A 14,523-nucleotide genomic window follows, 5' to 3' on the forward strand; every position below is an offset into this window, starting at 1 on the left:
TAAGCATGTGGGAGAAATAGACAAATGCAGGTTCTGTAAAACAGAACTGGAAACAGTCGCATATCTTGTTGCTGAGTGTGGTACACAAATGGCAGAGGGTCTGTATATTGAAAGGTATAATAATGTGTCTAGACTGTTGCATTGGGGATTGTGTAAACATTACAATATTGAAGTCACTGAGAAGGACTGGAAACATGAGCCAGAAAGTATTATAGAGAATGATGGTTTATAGCACATGGGATCACCCATTACCAACAGTTCAAAAAACAGATGCAAGAAAACCAGATATAGTAATCAATGAAAAGAAGGCAAAAGTAGCATTGATTATTGAAATCACTACACCTAGTGATTACAGTGTCTTACATTCAGAGAGACACAAACTCATAAAATACCAGGATTTGCAGGCAGAAACAAGGGTGGTGTGGGAGTAGGATACCCAGACAGTTCCAGTAGTAGTACAAGCAATGGGTCTCATAAAAAAGAATTTACAGTCCTCTTTAGATATGCTACTGATGCATGTAACTTCGTATGAATTGCAGAAGTCACTTCTGGGGACATTGCAGGTGCTGCAAAGAGCACTTTTGCATAACATCAAAGATTGAAACAATGCTAATTTCATGAACTGTAATCCTAATTTGACTTATGAATGGGGTCCATTTCAATCATGATATTAGAAACCCCAAAAACTTGGAGAAATTAAATAAGGGTATGCCATGCTAGGTGCATATTTGCAAACACAAATGTGTGCAATCCACTAAACGTATCATGTTTACACTTATCAAGGGTATCAGAACTTGTCAGAGATTTGGGATGCATGGCTAGGCTTAAAAAGGCCCTTGTGGTCATTTGCCTAGTAAACACTGTGAACCTATGTTTGCATGTTAGACATAATGCCAGCATAAATAGAAAGGGTATGTCTTGCATTATGTACTGGTGTTGCATATGAATCTTACAGGTACCTCCACATAATTACAAAATTGCATAATAATCTGCTGCTGTGATATCCAGTAGCTGCCTGCAAGTATGACAATAATTTTACTTCCTCCTGCATCCAGATAAATATGCTCCAAAAGAAAAGGCAGTTCTCCTCTAGTTACACAGGAGCTGAAAAGTAGTAACAAGAAGGATAAGCACCATGAAGTACATGTCCTATACCTCCGTGTAAAATGCTGTAAAAGTGATCTGGTATGCCTAATTACTGTACATCTCAAGTTATGGTGGCACCACTTGAGGTCACTGTAATGGTGTTTGCACTGCTCTCCAAAGCAGTTGATGCCAGTAGCAGCAGTCATTCCCCTGGCAAGGCTGTGCCAGGCATCCATCTTATACTGGAGACCCTCATAGGAATTCTACAACAGGTATTTCCCAGTGATCTCTCTATATACTGTGTAAGACACAGAAATATTTTTGACTCCTTAGAGCAAGACCTGGGAGCCCTGCTACCATCTGAAGCCGTAGCCACTTATCAGATCATAGTCTGAAGCAATATGGTAGCTGGTTGACATACATTAATTTGCTACTGATGTGTTATATGCAGCAGTGGGCACTTAGTTTGCAAATGTTGTGGTGGTACAACAATATAGCGTGGGTATACATGTGCTTTTTTAGTGCTGGGACTTTAATTCAGATGAGGTTCAGTCATGTGACTTGCTATTCTCAATTAGTGAACTGTTTAAATGTTCTCAATGAAGGGGAGGCACTGTTTGCTTGTTTGTTCTTTCTGAAGAAGTCGGACTGTTAGCCGACGAAAAGTGTATGGTTTTAACGGCTTAAAATAAATTTGTATTTTTTCATTCACATCGAGTTGGACTTTGTATTCTCAGTGGAATTGAGACTTGGGCTTCGGAGTGTTCGGTGAGTCTACACAGCGTTTTCTAGCTTTTTTAGGTTTGTCCGGTTAGTATACATAGCATGGTAGAATGATGTTGGGTTGTGAACTATAGCATGTAATACTATATTTATGAATACTGGTTAGACAAGAGCTTACCACTCCTTTATATGAGTTCTTGCTACTGCCACCTTCAAGATGCAGGTTGCACAGCAGTGTACACACAGCATGTAGAATGCAGTGAAGCATGCAACACTTGGTTAGTGGTAAACCCTCATTATTTGCCTTAACTACATCAGATGAGTGGATGTAGCATGAAGGGTCAACCAGTACAGACAAGGCAGAAAGGAAGTCAAGAGTTTGCTCTTATGACAACATACTCACACACCTGTACTTTACAAGTTATGTAATTTATATTTCATTTCTAATCAATACTACTTTTTTTTGACCAAACCGAATGGAAAGGCTGTCAGTCATTGCAGAGACTGCTTGGAGTTGTATGTTCCACCACGCACTGTAGTGTTTCTTTCTTTGCAGTTTACAGATATAGTTTGGTGCAGAAGTGGGCTCTTGTTTTAGTGAAATCTACAGTGTTTATGTGACATTGCAGAAATAACTATAATTTGCTGTAAATATGGGACAAGGTGGAAGAAAACATTGGAAATATACAGAGACAATGAAGTGCTGTGGTATATGTGTGACATTACTGCCTTATTTTGGTATTACAATGGAAGCTGTGGAAAGCCATGTAATCAGTGGCATTATCTCTGGCATCAAGTGTTTTTCTGTGTCTAATGTTTGTCTTGATAAATGTGATGTTCTGTTAATAAGTTGATGCTTAATTAGTACTCTGATTGTATAATGGATCATTTTTCCTGACTCCCAAGAAAAGAGGCTATTAGCACAGTCCAATTATCCTAATTAACAAATATTAATAAATAAATAGTAAGATAATGCATAGTTGACCGCGAACATACTAAATTTGTTTCTTTTCCTTATTCTTTTCTTGCTGATTTAATTAATTTCTACCCAGAGGAGAATACCTGGTTTATGAGAAAGAAAATGAAGTGAGAGCTCAGGAACGAAAGTGGTTGAAGTATGAGTTTCATTATGACAACGTCCTTTGGGGACTCCTAACCCTTTTCACTGTCTCTACAGGAGAGGGCTGGCCACAGTGAGTATATATATATATATATGTATATACACTGCTGACACGTGTCTCATCTTCATTGCCTATGTACTTTCTGTGAATCATTGTATAAAATGCAAGGTGCCAACCAGTTGCTTTCCTTTTTCCTAGTCAGTTAATTGCAATTATTGTCTGCTGGACTACAGTGTAAACTTCCTTCTTCTTCGTTACAGCAGTATGTTTTGTTTTATTGCACAAATAACATGTAGCAGCAGTTTGAGAAATTTACACTGACGATTTGGGGTCAGTTGTTTTAGCAATGTGACTTGATATGGACTTGCTGGGGGAAGCTGCAACACTTAATATGGGTAAGGGTGCCATACTTGTCATAGGGTGGGGTATACTGATGTGGATTGAAGGAGTTACTGTTCTCATATTTCTGATTTGTAGGTCTCCTGTTTTTTTATGAGGCTTCACAGTTGGACTTGCTTTCAACATTCATTTACCTAGCATAAAAGGTAAAAAGAGAAAAGCAGAAAACATTTATTTGAAGTTGTTAAATGTTGCACTGACCACAAAAGACCAATTTCAGACTCAGCCCAAAGAAAAGTAATTAAGGAAAGCAAAGAAAAACATATATATATATACATTGCAGTATGGTTAGGTAACTGATGAATATACAATACAGACAAATGAAGCAGATGAAGATTAAAAAAAAAATGAAAATGACCACATGCTGGCTTATCTGGCAGGGGAGCAGCAAATGTTGCAATAAGATCCAGGTGTGAATCTTTATCCTCTTTCCTTGCTTAAAATGACTGAGTTTAAAATTCATCATGCAGGCTTTAAAAACTGTAGCAAAGTCCTTCTTAACCATTTGTGCACTGAAATATAGTAAGCAGGGAAAGGGCCGTTGTAGTACTTCTACTTAGGCAAAAAGATAAATGTAGGATTTAGAAAGAAAGTTGTAGCTTTTAATGATAGTCACGGGCAGGTGTCTTTTTTATCTTCTTCCTCTACTAGACTTTCATATCCATTAGTATGGAAGGCAATATTCACCTTTAGAACTAATTTTATTTTTCCTGTATGCACGAGAGTTGTTTCATTTTTACCTCCTCTTACATTTTTTGTTTTGCACTTCTTCCTTAAATACTTTAGACATGCTATACCTTATCTCAGAGCTTTAAAATGATAGAATGGCCTGCCTTGCCAGAAAAGGTGAGGTTGAAGAAGTACTGGCTCACCAGCTAGGTAAATAGTGGTGAGCCCAGAACATACGAAACATAGATATAACCTGCTTAATGCTAAAAGGGTTGGAAAAAGTAGGAGACAGTCGTTTTCTGAAGTGGTATCTGTAATTGCTACCATTTAAATTGATTGGAATTTCTCTTTTTTAGTGGGAGCGGTCAGGTTTGAGGTAAAATTAAAAAATAGTTGTTATCTTGAGGATAAAAACTTAAATGAAGAATAAACAGAGTGGTTGGCCCTCTGAGTAACCATAGCCCACCTTTTAAAACTTTTTGTGAGAGTTTTATTTGAAAAAAACTTTTGGCACCAAAAAACATAACTTACAGTTTAAAAACACTAAAACATTCACTATCAGTTCTTGTACCAAAAATAATTACATAAGTATAAAGCACAAACTTAAACCTAGTATTAATAGAAGTACAAATGAATATAAGGATAACATGTTTGAGTATAGTGGCTTCCATATTAACATGCGAAATATGAATCTTTATTAGTGCTTTCATTGTAAACCTTTGTAATATCTGCCCTTTACTTACCTAAACCTGAAGGATAATCTAGAAAGTTGTAAAAGTTGTAAAACAACTCTGAGCAGAAGTTCAGGAAAATATTGCCCTTCATATGAAGCTAAAGATTGTGGGTTAGCGTGTGTGTGTGTGTGTGTGTGTGTGTGTGTGTGGGGTGATGACTGTTTGGTCCAAGGTGGACTCCAGGTAATAGAGAATAAGCAGATTTACAGAGTCAGAATAGCTGATCTTCCACTGATCGTAAACAAAGTTTTTTCCTGTGTTGGATGGTCAGCCAGTTGGATTTGTTTGATGCTCTATTGTGTGATATTAATGTGTCATTTGTGTCTCTCAGTTCAAATTATAACATGAGGCCAGCAACCACTTGAAACAGAAACAGTAAGGGCTTTCGGGTTAAAATAATCAATATCCACTGAATTAAGTGGAGCAACCATTACTGTGGTGGATCTGTGTGAGATTATGGTGGAGCAGGAATCCTGGGGGCCAGTGTACTCCAGATGGAGGTAGGTACTGGGTGCATGGCGCTCATGACTACCCAAGTGAACCTTAAGTTGCAGGAGTGTAACTTTTTATTTTCAATTATGTGCGGAATTAAAAGCAGAAGGCAGGGTCAAGCACTGAAGATGGAATAAAACATCCTGGTGCTTAAAATCATGGGAGAGATATTTAGACTAGCTAAAAGGGAAAAGACAAAAAAAAGACAAAATAAAATAAGAAGACAAGTGGAAAGACTGAGGAAAGCTAGGGATAATACCACCTTTCTGGTGATCCATCCAGTCTGGGATGACATTGCTTTCTGGTGTGGGGTGGTTGTGGGGTCCTCTGTGATGTTCCTTTTGTTGTTTCTGGATTCAGGCTTGTGTCCAAAGAATGGTTGATTGCCTTTTCTGGTCTGGGTCCAATCATGGGGATTTCCACCATATCTGAAAAACCTTTTGGGAGTTTCTTGTGGGTTTTGAAGGAATGGGAGTCAACCACAGTGGTTGTTGCTCTAGAGTATAAACTTGTGGAGGTTTTTGTATCCAGGTGTTTTTTTTCTTTTTGCTATACTTTGTCATTTGTAGGTAGTCCAACTGGACAGATCACCAGAACACAGCCCACATCACAGGGACAAAATGTGGAAAGAAAAGAAGGATCTCAAACACCTCTGGATACCTCCCATGGACCCACTCAACCAACCTGGACAAAAGGACTGATCATGCACTCAAAAATGATTATTTGGAACTACTTCAAACCACTTTCTAAAACCAAACAAAAAGTATTTGAGAAGGGTCTCACCTTCATCCCACAGCTGAGAAGCAACTTAATGCAAACCATCATTAGTCTGAAAACTTTTATCCTGAAACTGAATCTCAGAATATTTTTCCCCCACAAAGACCAACAAGGCACCAAACCACAAGCATGGGTCCCAGAATGCAAGTGGAAAACACCCAGCAATTTCTGTCCACCCCCACATGCAACCATAACCACATTTGAGAACAAATGTGAAGATGACATCCACAGATTCTCCAAAAACCTCTAATGATGAAACTGTACAATATGAAATAGCAAGAAATCATGGCCCTTAAAAATCTCAGCAATGATTCCACATGGAGAGTCATGAAAGCGGACGAGGGAGGGGACATTCTGGTCATGGACACCGCAGCATACAACAAAATGTCCAGAATGCCCAGCAACCCCGACTACTATGAGAACTGCAAAGTTGGAACAATCACGACAGCATAGGAAAATGTCATCACCAAAATCACCTAAATGAGGAGGGCCTCGTTAGTCACAGTCTCCTGTGTTTTCTAACAGTTACACACCCTAGACTTCCCTGTATTTTTTGGTATCCCCAAACCTCATAAAAACATATTAGACCGTTCCTAAATACCTGTCATAACTAGTGGAGGTTCAATTACAGAGCCTACTTCAACCTACCTTGAGGTTCAGATTAAACCACTGGCAGAAAGGAAGAGATCTTTTATCCTCAATACCACTGATTTCCTTAAGAAGATGAAAGATATCACTGTTAACAACAAAGCATGGCTCATTACTGTAGACATTTAGGTTCTCTGCATCATCCTCACAAACGATTACTACATTAGGGCAGTGGTCAAGTCATACCAAAAAGAGTGGGAAGCACTTCCAGAAGAAACCAAAACCATCATCAGGCTACTGAGAATTCTTCTGGAAAACAGCTTCTTCAGATTTTGTAACGCCTTCTACAGGCAAACTAGGGGCATTGCTTTGGCTCGTCTGGCAAACACTGCTCTTGGAAAATGGGAGGATGAATTCATTTACAAGTACACCTTTGACTTGTTTATGGGTTGGCTCCTGAAATTTATAGGTGACATTTTTATACTATGGAATGGCAACCTGGAACAACAACAGGATTTCTACAATCACATTGGGAACTCACCCAGCTTCCTTAAATTCACCACCACCCACAGCCAGGACTCGGTACACTTCCTGGACTTACATATCAGCTAGCCTGAAAACTGTTGATCTGATGTCAATTTTCATTCTATTCTCAACTGTTGGGTTTATATCCAAACCTTGGATCTGACATGGCCATTACTAAAGTTCGTAGTAACCAAAAATCTCTCGAGCTTCTCCGCTACCCATCATGGCCCCTAACATACCCTAGATCTCGTGTGCCACTTTTCACGAAAAGATATGGTCAGACTTAGCTTGAGTTTCATCAGATAAGTTCTCTCGTATTCTTTTTTCCCCTACCCCCAGACAGCATTGTATCTCTTTTATACCATTGTTTTTCCCCTTTTCCCTGTTATACACACTGGTGTAATTCTATTACCATTGTTGGTATTCTTTCTGGTTTTCCCATTTAAAAAAAAAAAAACTTATTTTCTTGTATTACTATTTTGGGGGGCTGCTGTCGCTGGCATGGCTGAGAAGGGTCCTTCTGGCTTTAAAAAGTGTCTGAAATGTTGGCAAAAATTGCCTCTTTCAGACGCCCGTACTGTCTGTGTATATTGTTAGACATGCAGCATCTTCAGAAGGATTGTTCCATTTGCCACAGTTTCAACTCTAGAGCTGTTATAGACAGGAAAAACAAGCTTATCCTGAATGGTGTGCAGCCATCATCCTTTGTTGAAGATATCACTGGGGTTCAATCCCCCAAGCTTAAAACTAAGGTGCCCAAATCTCAGTCTGGAAGCCTTCCAGTTCCTCTACTCCAACTTTGGAATCTTCTAGAAAAAGATCTAAATTGAATCCAGGAAGATCTCGAATTTCCTCCCCTTTGAATCTCAAGATAAAGAAACTAATGGATCCTTTGTCCTTAGATATGGCAAAGAAATCTACAGTTCTGACTGTTTTGGGTCCCACTGTTCTTCCAAGAATCAAGTATTGTCCTTCTTTTGATCATGTGCCTTACACAGTTCCTTCCCCTTTATTGGAAAGGTGCCAGTCAAAGTCAGCTTCCCTTGCCTCATCTCATTCCCCCAGGAGTTTGACTGAGGAAGATGTGGATAGAATGATGTGGAAGTTCCTCTCGGCGCAGATCCAGATGGGTGTTTTGCTGGCTCCGACACCATGAGGCCTGTTCATCTACCACACAGTCATTACATAATACTCCTTCTCTGATTCCTTTGGTTGCTTCAGAGTCACTGGATTGGAGCCTTCTGGGACCATGTAGCTTGGATCCAAAGATAAATTAACTCTGACTGCTTTGGCCCCAACATCTTCAGAGCTGAATGACTCTCAGAGCCAAAGCTTCCTTGTTGGGTCTGAGGAATTAGAGTTGACTCTGAAGGTTTCAGAGCCATCTCTATGCCTTGGTGCTTTGGCACTGGTAGCTCGGCTCCAACTTTCTCCTCGGAGCAAATGTTTTCAGTGCAGGAGGAGACAGTGGTCCAGAAGCCTGCCTTTTTGGCGCCAAAGTCTTCCTTCTCTCCAGAGTGGTCTGCCTTCGAAGTAGTGAAGAGGATGTTTTCTGCTGCACCAGGACTAACAATACCAACCCCCTCACTTCAATCTAGCACCCAGATGTCTCTGCACTTGGAGCCTCATCATTCTACACCACAGGGACAGCCATCTTGAGACCCCCAGACCACCCAGCAGGGTGTTCATAGTCTCTTCTGACACTTCCCTGGGGCACCCCACTGAGAAAGCCCCTAAGAAGAGGAAGTGTAAGAGGAGGCGCTTGGACTCTCCACAAGAGTCAGTTACTGAAGGTACTGATTTTGATGAGGGTGAAGGGTCCCCACAATCACCTCCAGGAAACATCTCATTTGGAAACATGCTTGAGATCTTTAAACAGAGAGGTGGCTGGACTCCCATGCACCCCTTCACTGGAGGAGTCATTTCTAGAGGCCTTTGGAGGTGGCCCATCTACCTCCTGGGTTACTCCTCCCACAGATGAGCTCATTGATTTGGTCTTTTCACAGGCCTGGAAGGAGCCTGACTCAGTTGAGCCAATACCTAAGGGGCCAGATAAGATTCCAGTGGGGAAGGAATTTTGGAGAAAGGGAGTGCCCATGGATGCCATGGTCATGGTGGCGGCCACCAAAAATGAACTTGCCAAACAAAGTTCCTCTGTTCATCCCTCTAACAGGGAGTCTTGGGTGATGGACAGGTTTGGGAAACATGTCTATGCTTCAGTGACCTAACTATTTGGCAGATTTTACTAGGTTGCAAAGGGACTTGATCAAAGAACTTTCAAAATCACTTTCAGGGACAGTTTCTGCTGAGGCCCAATTGTCTGTGGCCTCTCAGTTAGCTACCCTCTCATCCATCTCAAATTCATCCATGAGGCTTGTCTCGCATCCAGCTGCAGGTGCTTCAAGGGCAGCGGGTTCAAGCATATCCATTAGGAGGCATGCCTGGATGCACTTATGTGATTTTTGGAGCCCTTAAAGTCCTCATTCATCAATGCTCCCTTTGATGGCAGTTTATTGTTTGGCCCAAAAGTGAAGAACATATTATCCAAGTGTGAGAAAGATGGAAAGACCCTCTCTGCAGTGGGAAATGTTTTTCGACCCCTCAAAGATTGTTTTCTAGGAATCAATGAGGTGGTCAGAAAATGTGGTTCAGAAAGTCCCAGCGTCCTGTCCAACACACATGTGGAGAAAGTTCCCCTAGGGGCAGGGTGGGATATCTAATGAATGACAACGCTCCCGCAGCAGAGGAGGCCCGCAGAATCAGGTGTCCAGAGACTCTTTCTCTGATGTACCCTACAAGTGCTCCTGAAAGGAGGCCTGATTGTCCCCCTGTGGAGGCAATCGGCGGTCGACTATCCCTGCACCAAAGAGCCTAACTAAACATAATAAAAGATACATGGGTGCAGATGATTATTTACAGAGGTCTTATAATTCCCTTTTCTCTTCCACCTTCAACTGTATGCAAAATTCCCAAAGTTCCACCAATGAGAGGAAAAAAGTAGCACTAGAAATACAAAAGCTGCTAGAAAAAAAAGAGTCATCCAAGATGTCTCACCAGACCAGATAGAATCTGTAACTTACTCAAGATTCTTTTTAGTGCCAAAGAAAACAGGGGACTGGAAACCAATTCTGAAGCTTAATAACTTGAACAAGTCAGTTCAACATACAATGTTTCAGATGGACATGCTTCAGTCCATTCTCCCCTTCCTGGGAAAGGATGACTGGATGTGCTTGATAGACCTTCAGGATGCACACTATTACATAAAGATGAACAGACAATCTGGAAGGTACTTACACTTCTGTTTGGGAGCTAGTCAATATCAGTTCAGAGCACTGCCCTTTGGCCTCACCACAGCCCCCAGGGTGTTTACTAAATGTACGGCAGTAGTGGCAGCTCACTTGAGACTGCATGGATTGTGGATGTTTCCATATCTAGATGACTGGCTCATTACCACTCTGACCAGGCCTCTGTTAATAAGGGTAAGGGATCAGGTACTTCAGATTTGTCTTCATCAGGGATAACCATAAATTACAACAAGTCTCACCTGCAACCAACTTAAATTTTGAAATTCATAGGAGCAGTCTTCAACATGGCATCATTGAAAGCCTCTCTTCCTTTCTCAAGAATAAAAGACTATAATATTCCAAGTCAAGTGAATAATTCACAGTACCAGTGTTTCAGCCCAGTTGATCATTCAGGCCTTATGGTCAATGGCAGCTGCCATAATTTTAGTTCCTCTAGCAAGGTTTCATGTGAGAATTCTTCAGTGGATGCTAGCAACACAATGGTCCATTCTTTACCAGTGCATGTCAACACAAATAAGGATCACTCAGGCATGCAAGAGATAACTCTGGTAGTGGATACAGTCAGATTCCTTTCATTTTCCCTCAGCCCAAGGCCATAGTGACCACGAACGCTTCCCAGATTGGGTGGGTGGGCAGGCACTTTCTGGAGAGAACAGTCCAAGGCACCTGGTCCCCTGAAGAGGCCAACTTGCATATCAGTGTCCTAAAGATGAGAGCATTGCTTTTAGCATTGCAGGCCTTCCAGAACTCTCTCACCTTAGGGACAATTGGGATTCAAACAGACAATATATTGGTGGTTTGGTGCATCACCAAACAAGGAGGGACCAGATCTTACCCCTTGTGTCGAGAAGCACTCAGAGTGCGGCAGTGGGCAATCTCATCCAAATGCTTTCTCATAGCAATGCACATTCTGGGGAAATGCAGTATGATAGCAGACAAATTGAGCAGGTAGATTCTATGTCTCCAATATTTACTAACCTTAGACAATGTGATCTAAATAAGCTCGAAACCTGCTACAACAAAATCGCCAAATTCGCCACATGGGCTTCCTACCGTGCTCACCACTGTCTCTCACTAGCAGAACTGGGCTGGCTAGAGCTCCCCCACCTCCTTCAATGGTACCAACTCACACTCGCCCACAAACTAATAAACCAACCACTAAAAGTCCCATCCCTTCAGAATCTACTCCAACCCTACATAACCACGAGACCACTAAGATCCAGCCACAAAAACCTCCTACAGGTCACAAGAGCCATTAACTCTGCTGGAGAAGCATTATTCTCCTGCACTATAGCCAAACTCTGGAACTCCCTCCCATCCTGAATTACCTCTGTAACTTCTTGCACCCATTTTAAATCCTTACTAAAATCACACTTCAAAACTTGCCAGAGATGCCCTTGCAACCCCCTCTAATACCATTCACTCCCCCCACCCACTACCTCTCACAGCCCCCTAGCAACAACCTACTCTTAGCAAGCTTGGCTACTCATGTTCCCAGCTACCTACCACATAATACTAACTTCTTGTAGCAACAACTGCTAATGGCTGTTATGTAACTCAAAAAGTTTGTATCAATTGTTCACTGATGAATCTCAACTACATTTTAACCGTGTTTAGTATATGTCGCCATAGTTTAAAATTGTACGATGCTCCACAGCTGTTTTACATCTGTTTTCTTCTTGTCTTGCGTCCTTAACTGGACTAATGTCTATATTTAAATGCTATGTTTTTTTAACTGTATAATGCAAATAATAATGTGGAGCTTTTCTCCCCGGGCCTCTGCTAAAAACGGACCTGTGTCCAGTCGGACTCTCCCGGTCAACAAATGTAAATAAATAATAATAATAATAAATAATTTTATCTCACGACTGGTCTCTCAACAGGAAAGTGGCAGAAATGATTTTCTGCCGATGGGGTCAGCCTTGCTGCAATCTTTTTGCTTCTCCCCTAAACAACAAATGCAGCAAGTATTTTGCCCTAATCTCTCCTCAGAGGGAGTCACCGAGAGACATTCTACTTCATGAATGGCCCACTGGTCTATTTTGTGCTTACTCACCAACCCCGCTAATTCTGAAATTCATGCAGAAAGCCACCAGACTGAAGAGCAAAGTCATCTTCATTGCACCTTACTGGCCTCGTCAGATTTGGTTCCTCTTCCTGTGACCTCATCTTCTTTTCCAACTTGGATTCTGGATCCAATTCCAGATTTCCTATCACATCTGACAGACATGGTTCATCCAGATATCGCCACCCTCAAGCTAACAGCATGGTTTCTCCAATTCCATTAATAGCCAGACAACCAATGCTGTCTTCCCCTGTCCGTCATATCCTTTTATCTTCCCATAACACTTCAACAAGAAAGCTTTATACAAGTAAATGGAAGAAGTTTGTTTACTGGGCACAGCATAAACATACTGACCCCTTCTCACCTCAGATACATAACATAGCTGCATTTTTGACCATTAATGAAGAGGCAAGCTCCTCTACCATTAAGGTTCAATTATCAGTAATATCTAATTTTCATATTGGATTTGAAAATTGGCCTCTTCTAAACTTTGTAAAGCATTCTTGAGAGGCACTCTTCTTCTAAGCCCCAGTATAAAGAGTGTAATCCACCATGGGATTTGAACTTGGTACTGGAGGCTTTAATTCATTTACTGTTTGAACCAGAAGTTAAATGTTATCTTAAATTCCTGACTTGGAAAACTGTCTTTGTAGTGGCCATTACCTCAACTAGAAGAATTTCAGAACGTCAAGCTTTGTCTTTGAAACCTCCCTACTTGATTTTTCATAAGGATAGAGTCACACTATGAACCAATGTATCTTTCCTTCCCAAGGTGGTGTCAAAATCCAGTATCAATCAGTCCATTAATTTGCCAGTATTCTTTCCTAACTTTGCAAGCAAAGGTGAATATATGTTGCATTTACTGGATGTTCACAGACAATTATGTTTTTATTTGCATAGGACAAAAGAAATCAGAGACAGACCGATTGTTTGTTTCCTTTGCAGATGTGAAATTGGGTAAACCAGCTGCAAAAGTAACTTTAGCCAGATGGCTGTCTGACTGCATTTATTTTGTTTATTTATTATTTATTGACATTTGTTGACTGGGAAAGTCCACTGGGCACGAAACCCATTTTCAGTGAAGGCCTGGGAAGAAAAGCTCCACAATATACATACAGTACTACAGAAATAAAAGGTCAAATGCAGAAAAATATACATTACTATAGAAATGGACACACCGAAATACAGAAATAGTACAAAAAAAATTATATATATATATATATATATATATATATATATATATATATATATATACAGGTTCATAGGTTCATACTAGGCTATCTGCCCTAGTGCATTTATAAGCCTAGCCAGAGTGTGTTTGGCTTTCGCCACCCATTTTAAATTAATTTTGCTATGCCCTTTTTCGAGGTTAGTATACTGTGCCTCTGTCTAACAGTGACACAGAAGTGATACCCGGGGTAAACCTACGATCTCCCATCCACTCATCAAGATTCCTCTTGAAGAGAGTCAATGAGGGACTCTGCCTAACCTGGGCTGGGATTTTATTCCAGAGTGAAGGGAGCCTCTGGGTTATGAATCTGTCCCTCCAGCATGTCCTATTTATTTCAGTGCTGAGGTTCAAGTCTCTTGAGCGTGTAGCTCGATGGGATTTGGATTTTCTGAGGTGCAGCATGTCCATTAATTCCGGGTTGGACATGGCTTTATACATCAGGCACAGATCGCCTCTGAGCAGGCGGTATGCCACTGAGTAGAGCTGGAGTTTCTTTAACTGGGCAGCATATAGCATCTGTTTGAGCCCTTTGATCCTCTTGGTGAGGTACTTTTGGGGTCTTTCCAGTTGCTGCAGGTGTCTGGTATGGTACATCCCAAAAGGGGCATTGTACTCAATTATGGGCCTGATGAGGGATGAGTAAAGAGGCACAATGACCTCCCTTGATCTAGATGTGAATCCCTTCATGATTAGGTGGGCTATATAAAATGTTTTTCTAACCACTTTGGCCACGTGGTTGTCAAATGAGAGATTGCTATCAACTTGGGTCCCCAGGTCCCTAATTACTTCTTCTGTACTTAATGGATTA

General features: G+C 41.0%; 1 protein-coding gene across 1 annotated transcript in view; it reads left to right on the forward strand.

The window, feature by feature from the left end:
* CACNA1A (calcium voltage-gated channel subunit alpha1 A) overlaps positions 1 to 14,523 on the forward strand; it is a 3,713,953-nt gene that overhangs the window by 2,409,976 nt on the left and 1,289,454 nt on the right. Inside the window, exon 25 of the mRNA XM_044082385.1 lies at positions 2,862 to 3,002. Within this exon, the coding sequence (XP_043938320.1) occupies positions 2,862 to 3,002 (141 nt within the window). The remainder of the gene's footprint in view (positions 1 to 2,861; positions 3,003 to 14,523) is intronic.

This window comes from Protopterus annectens, chromosome 9.part0 (assembly GCF_019279795.1).
Source record: "Protopterus annectens isolate FY-2018-M chromosome 9.part0, PAN1.0, whole genome shotgun sequence".
In the NCBI taxonomy this organism is placed as follows: Eukaryota; Metazoa; Chordata; order Ceratodontiformes; family Protopteridae; genus Protopterus; species Protopterus annectens.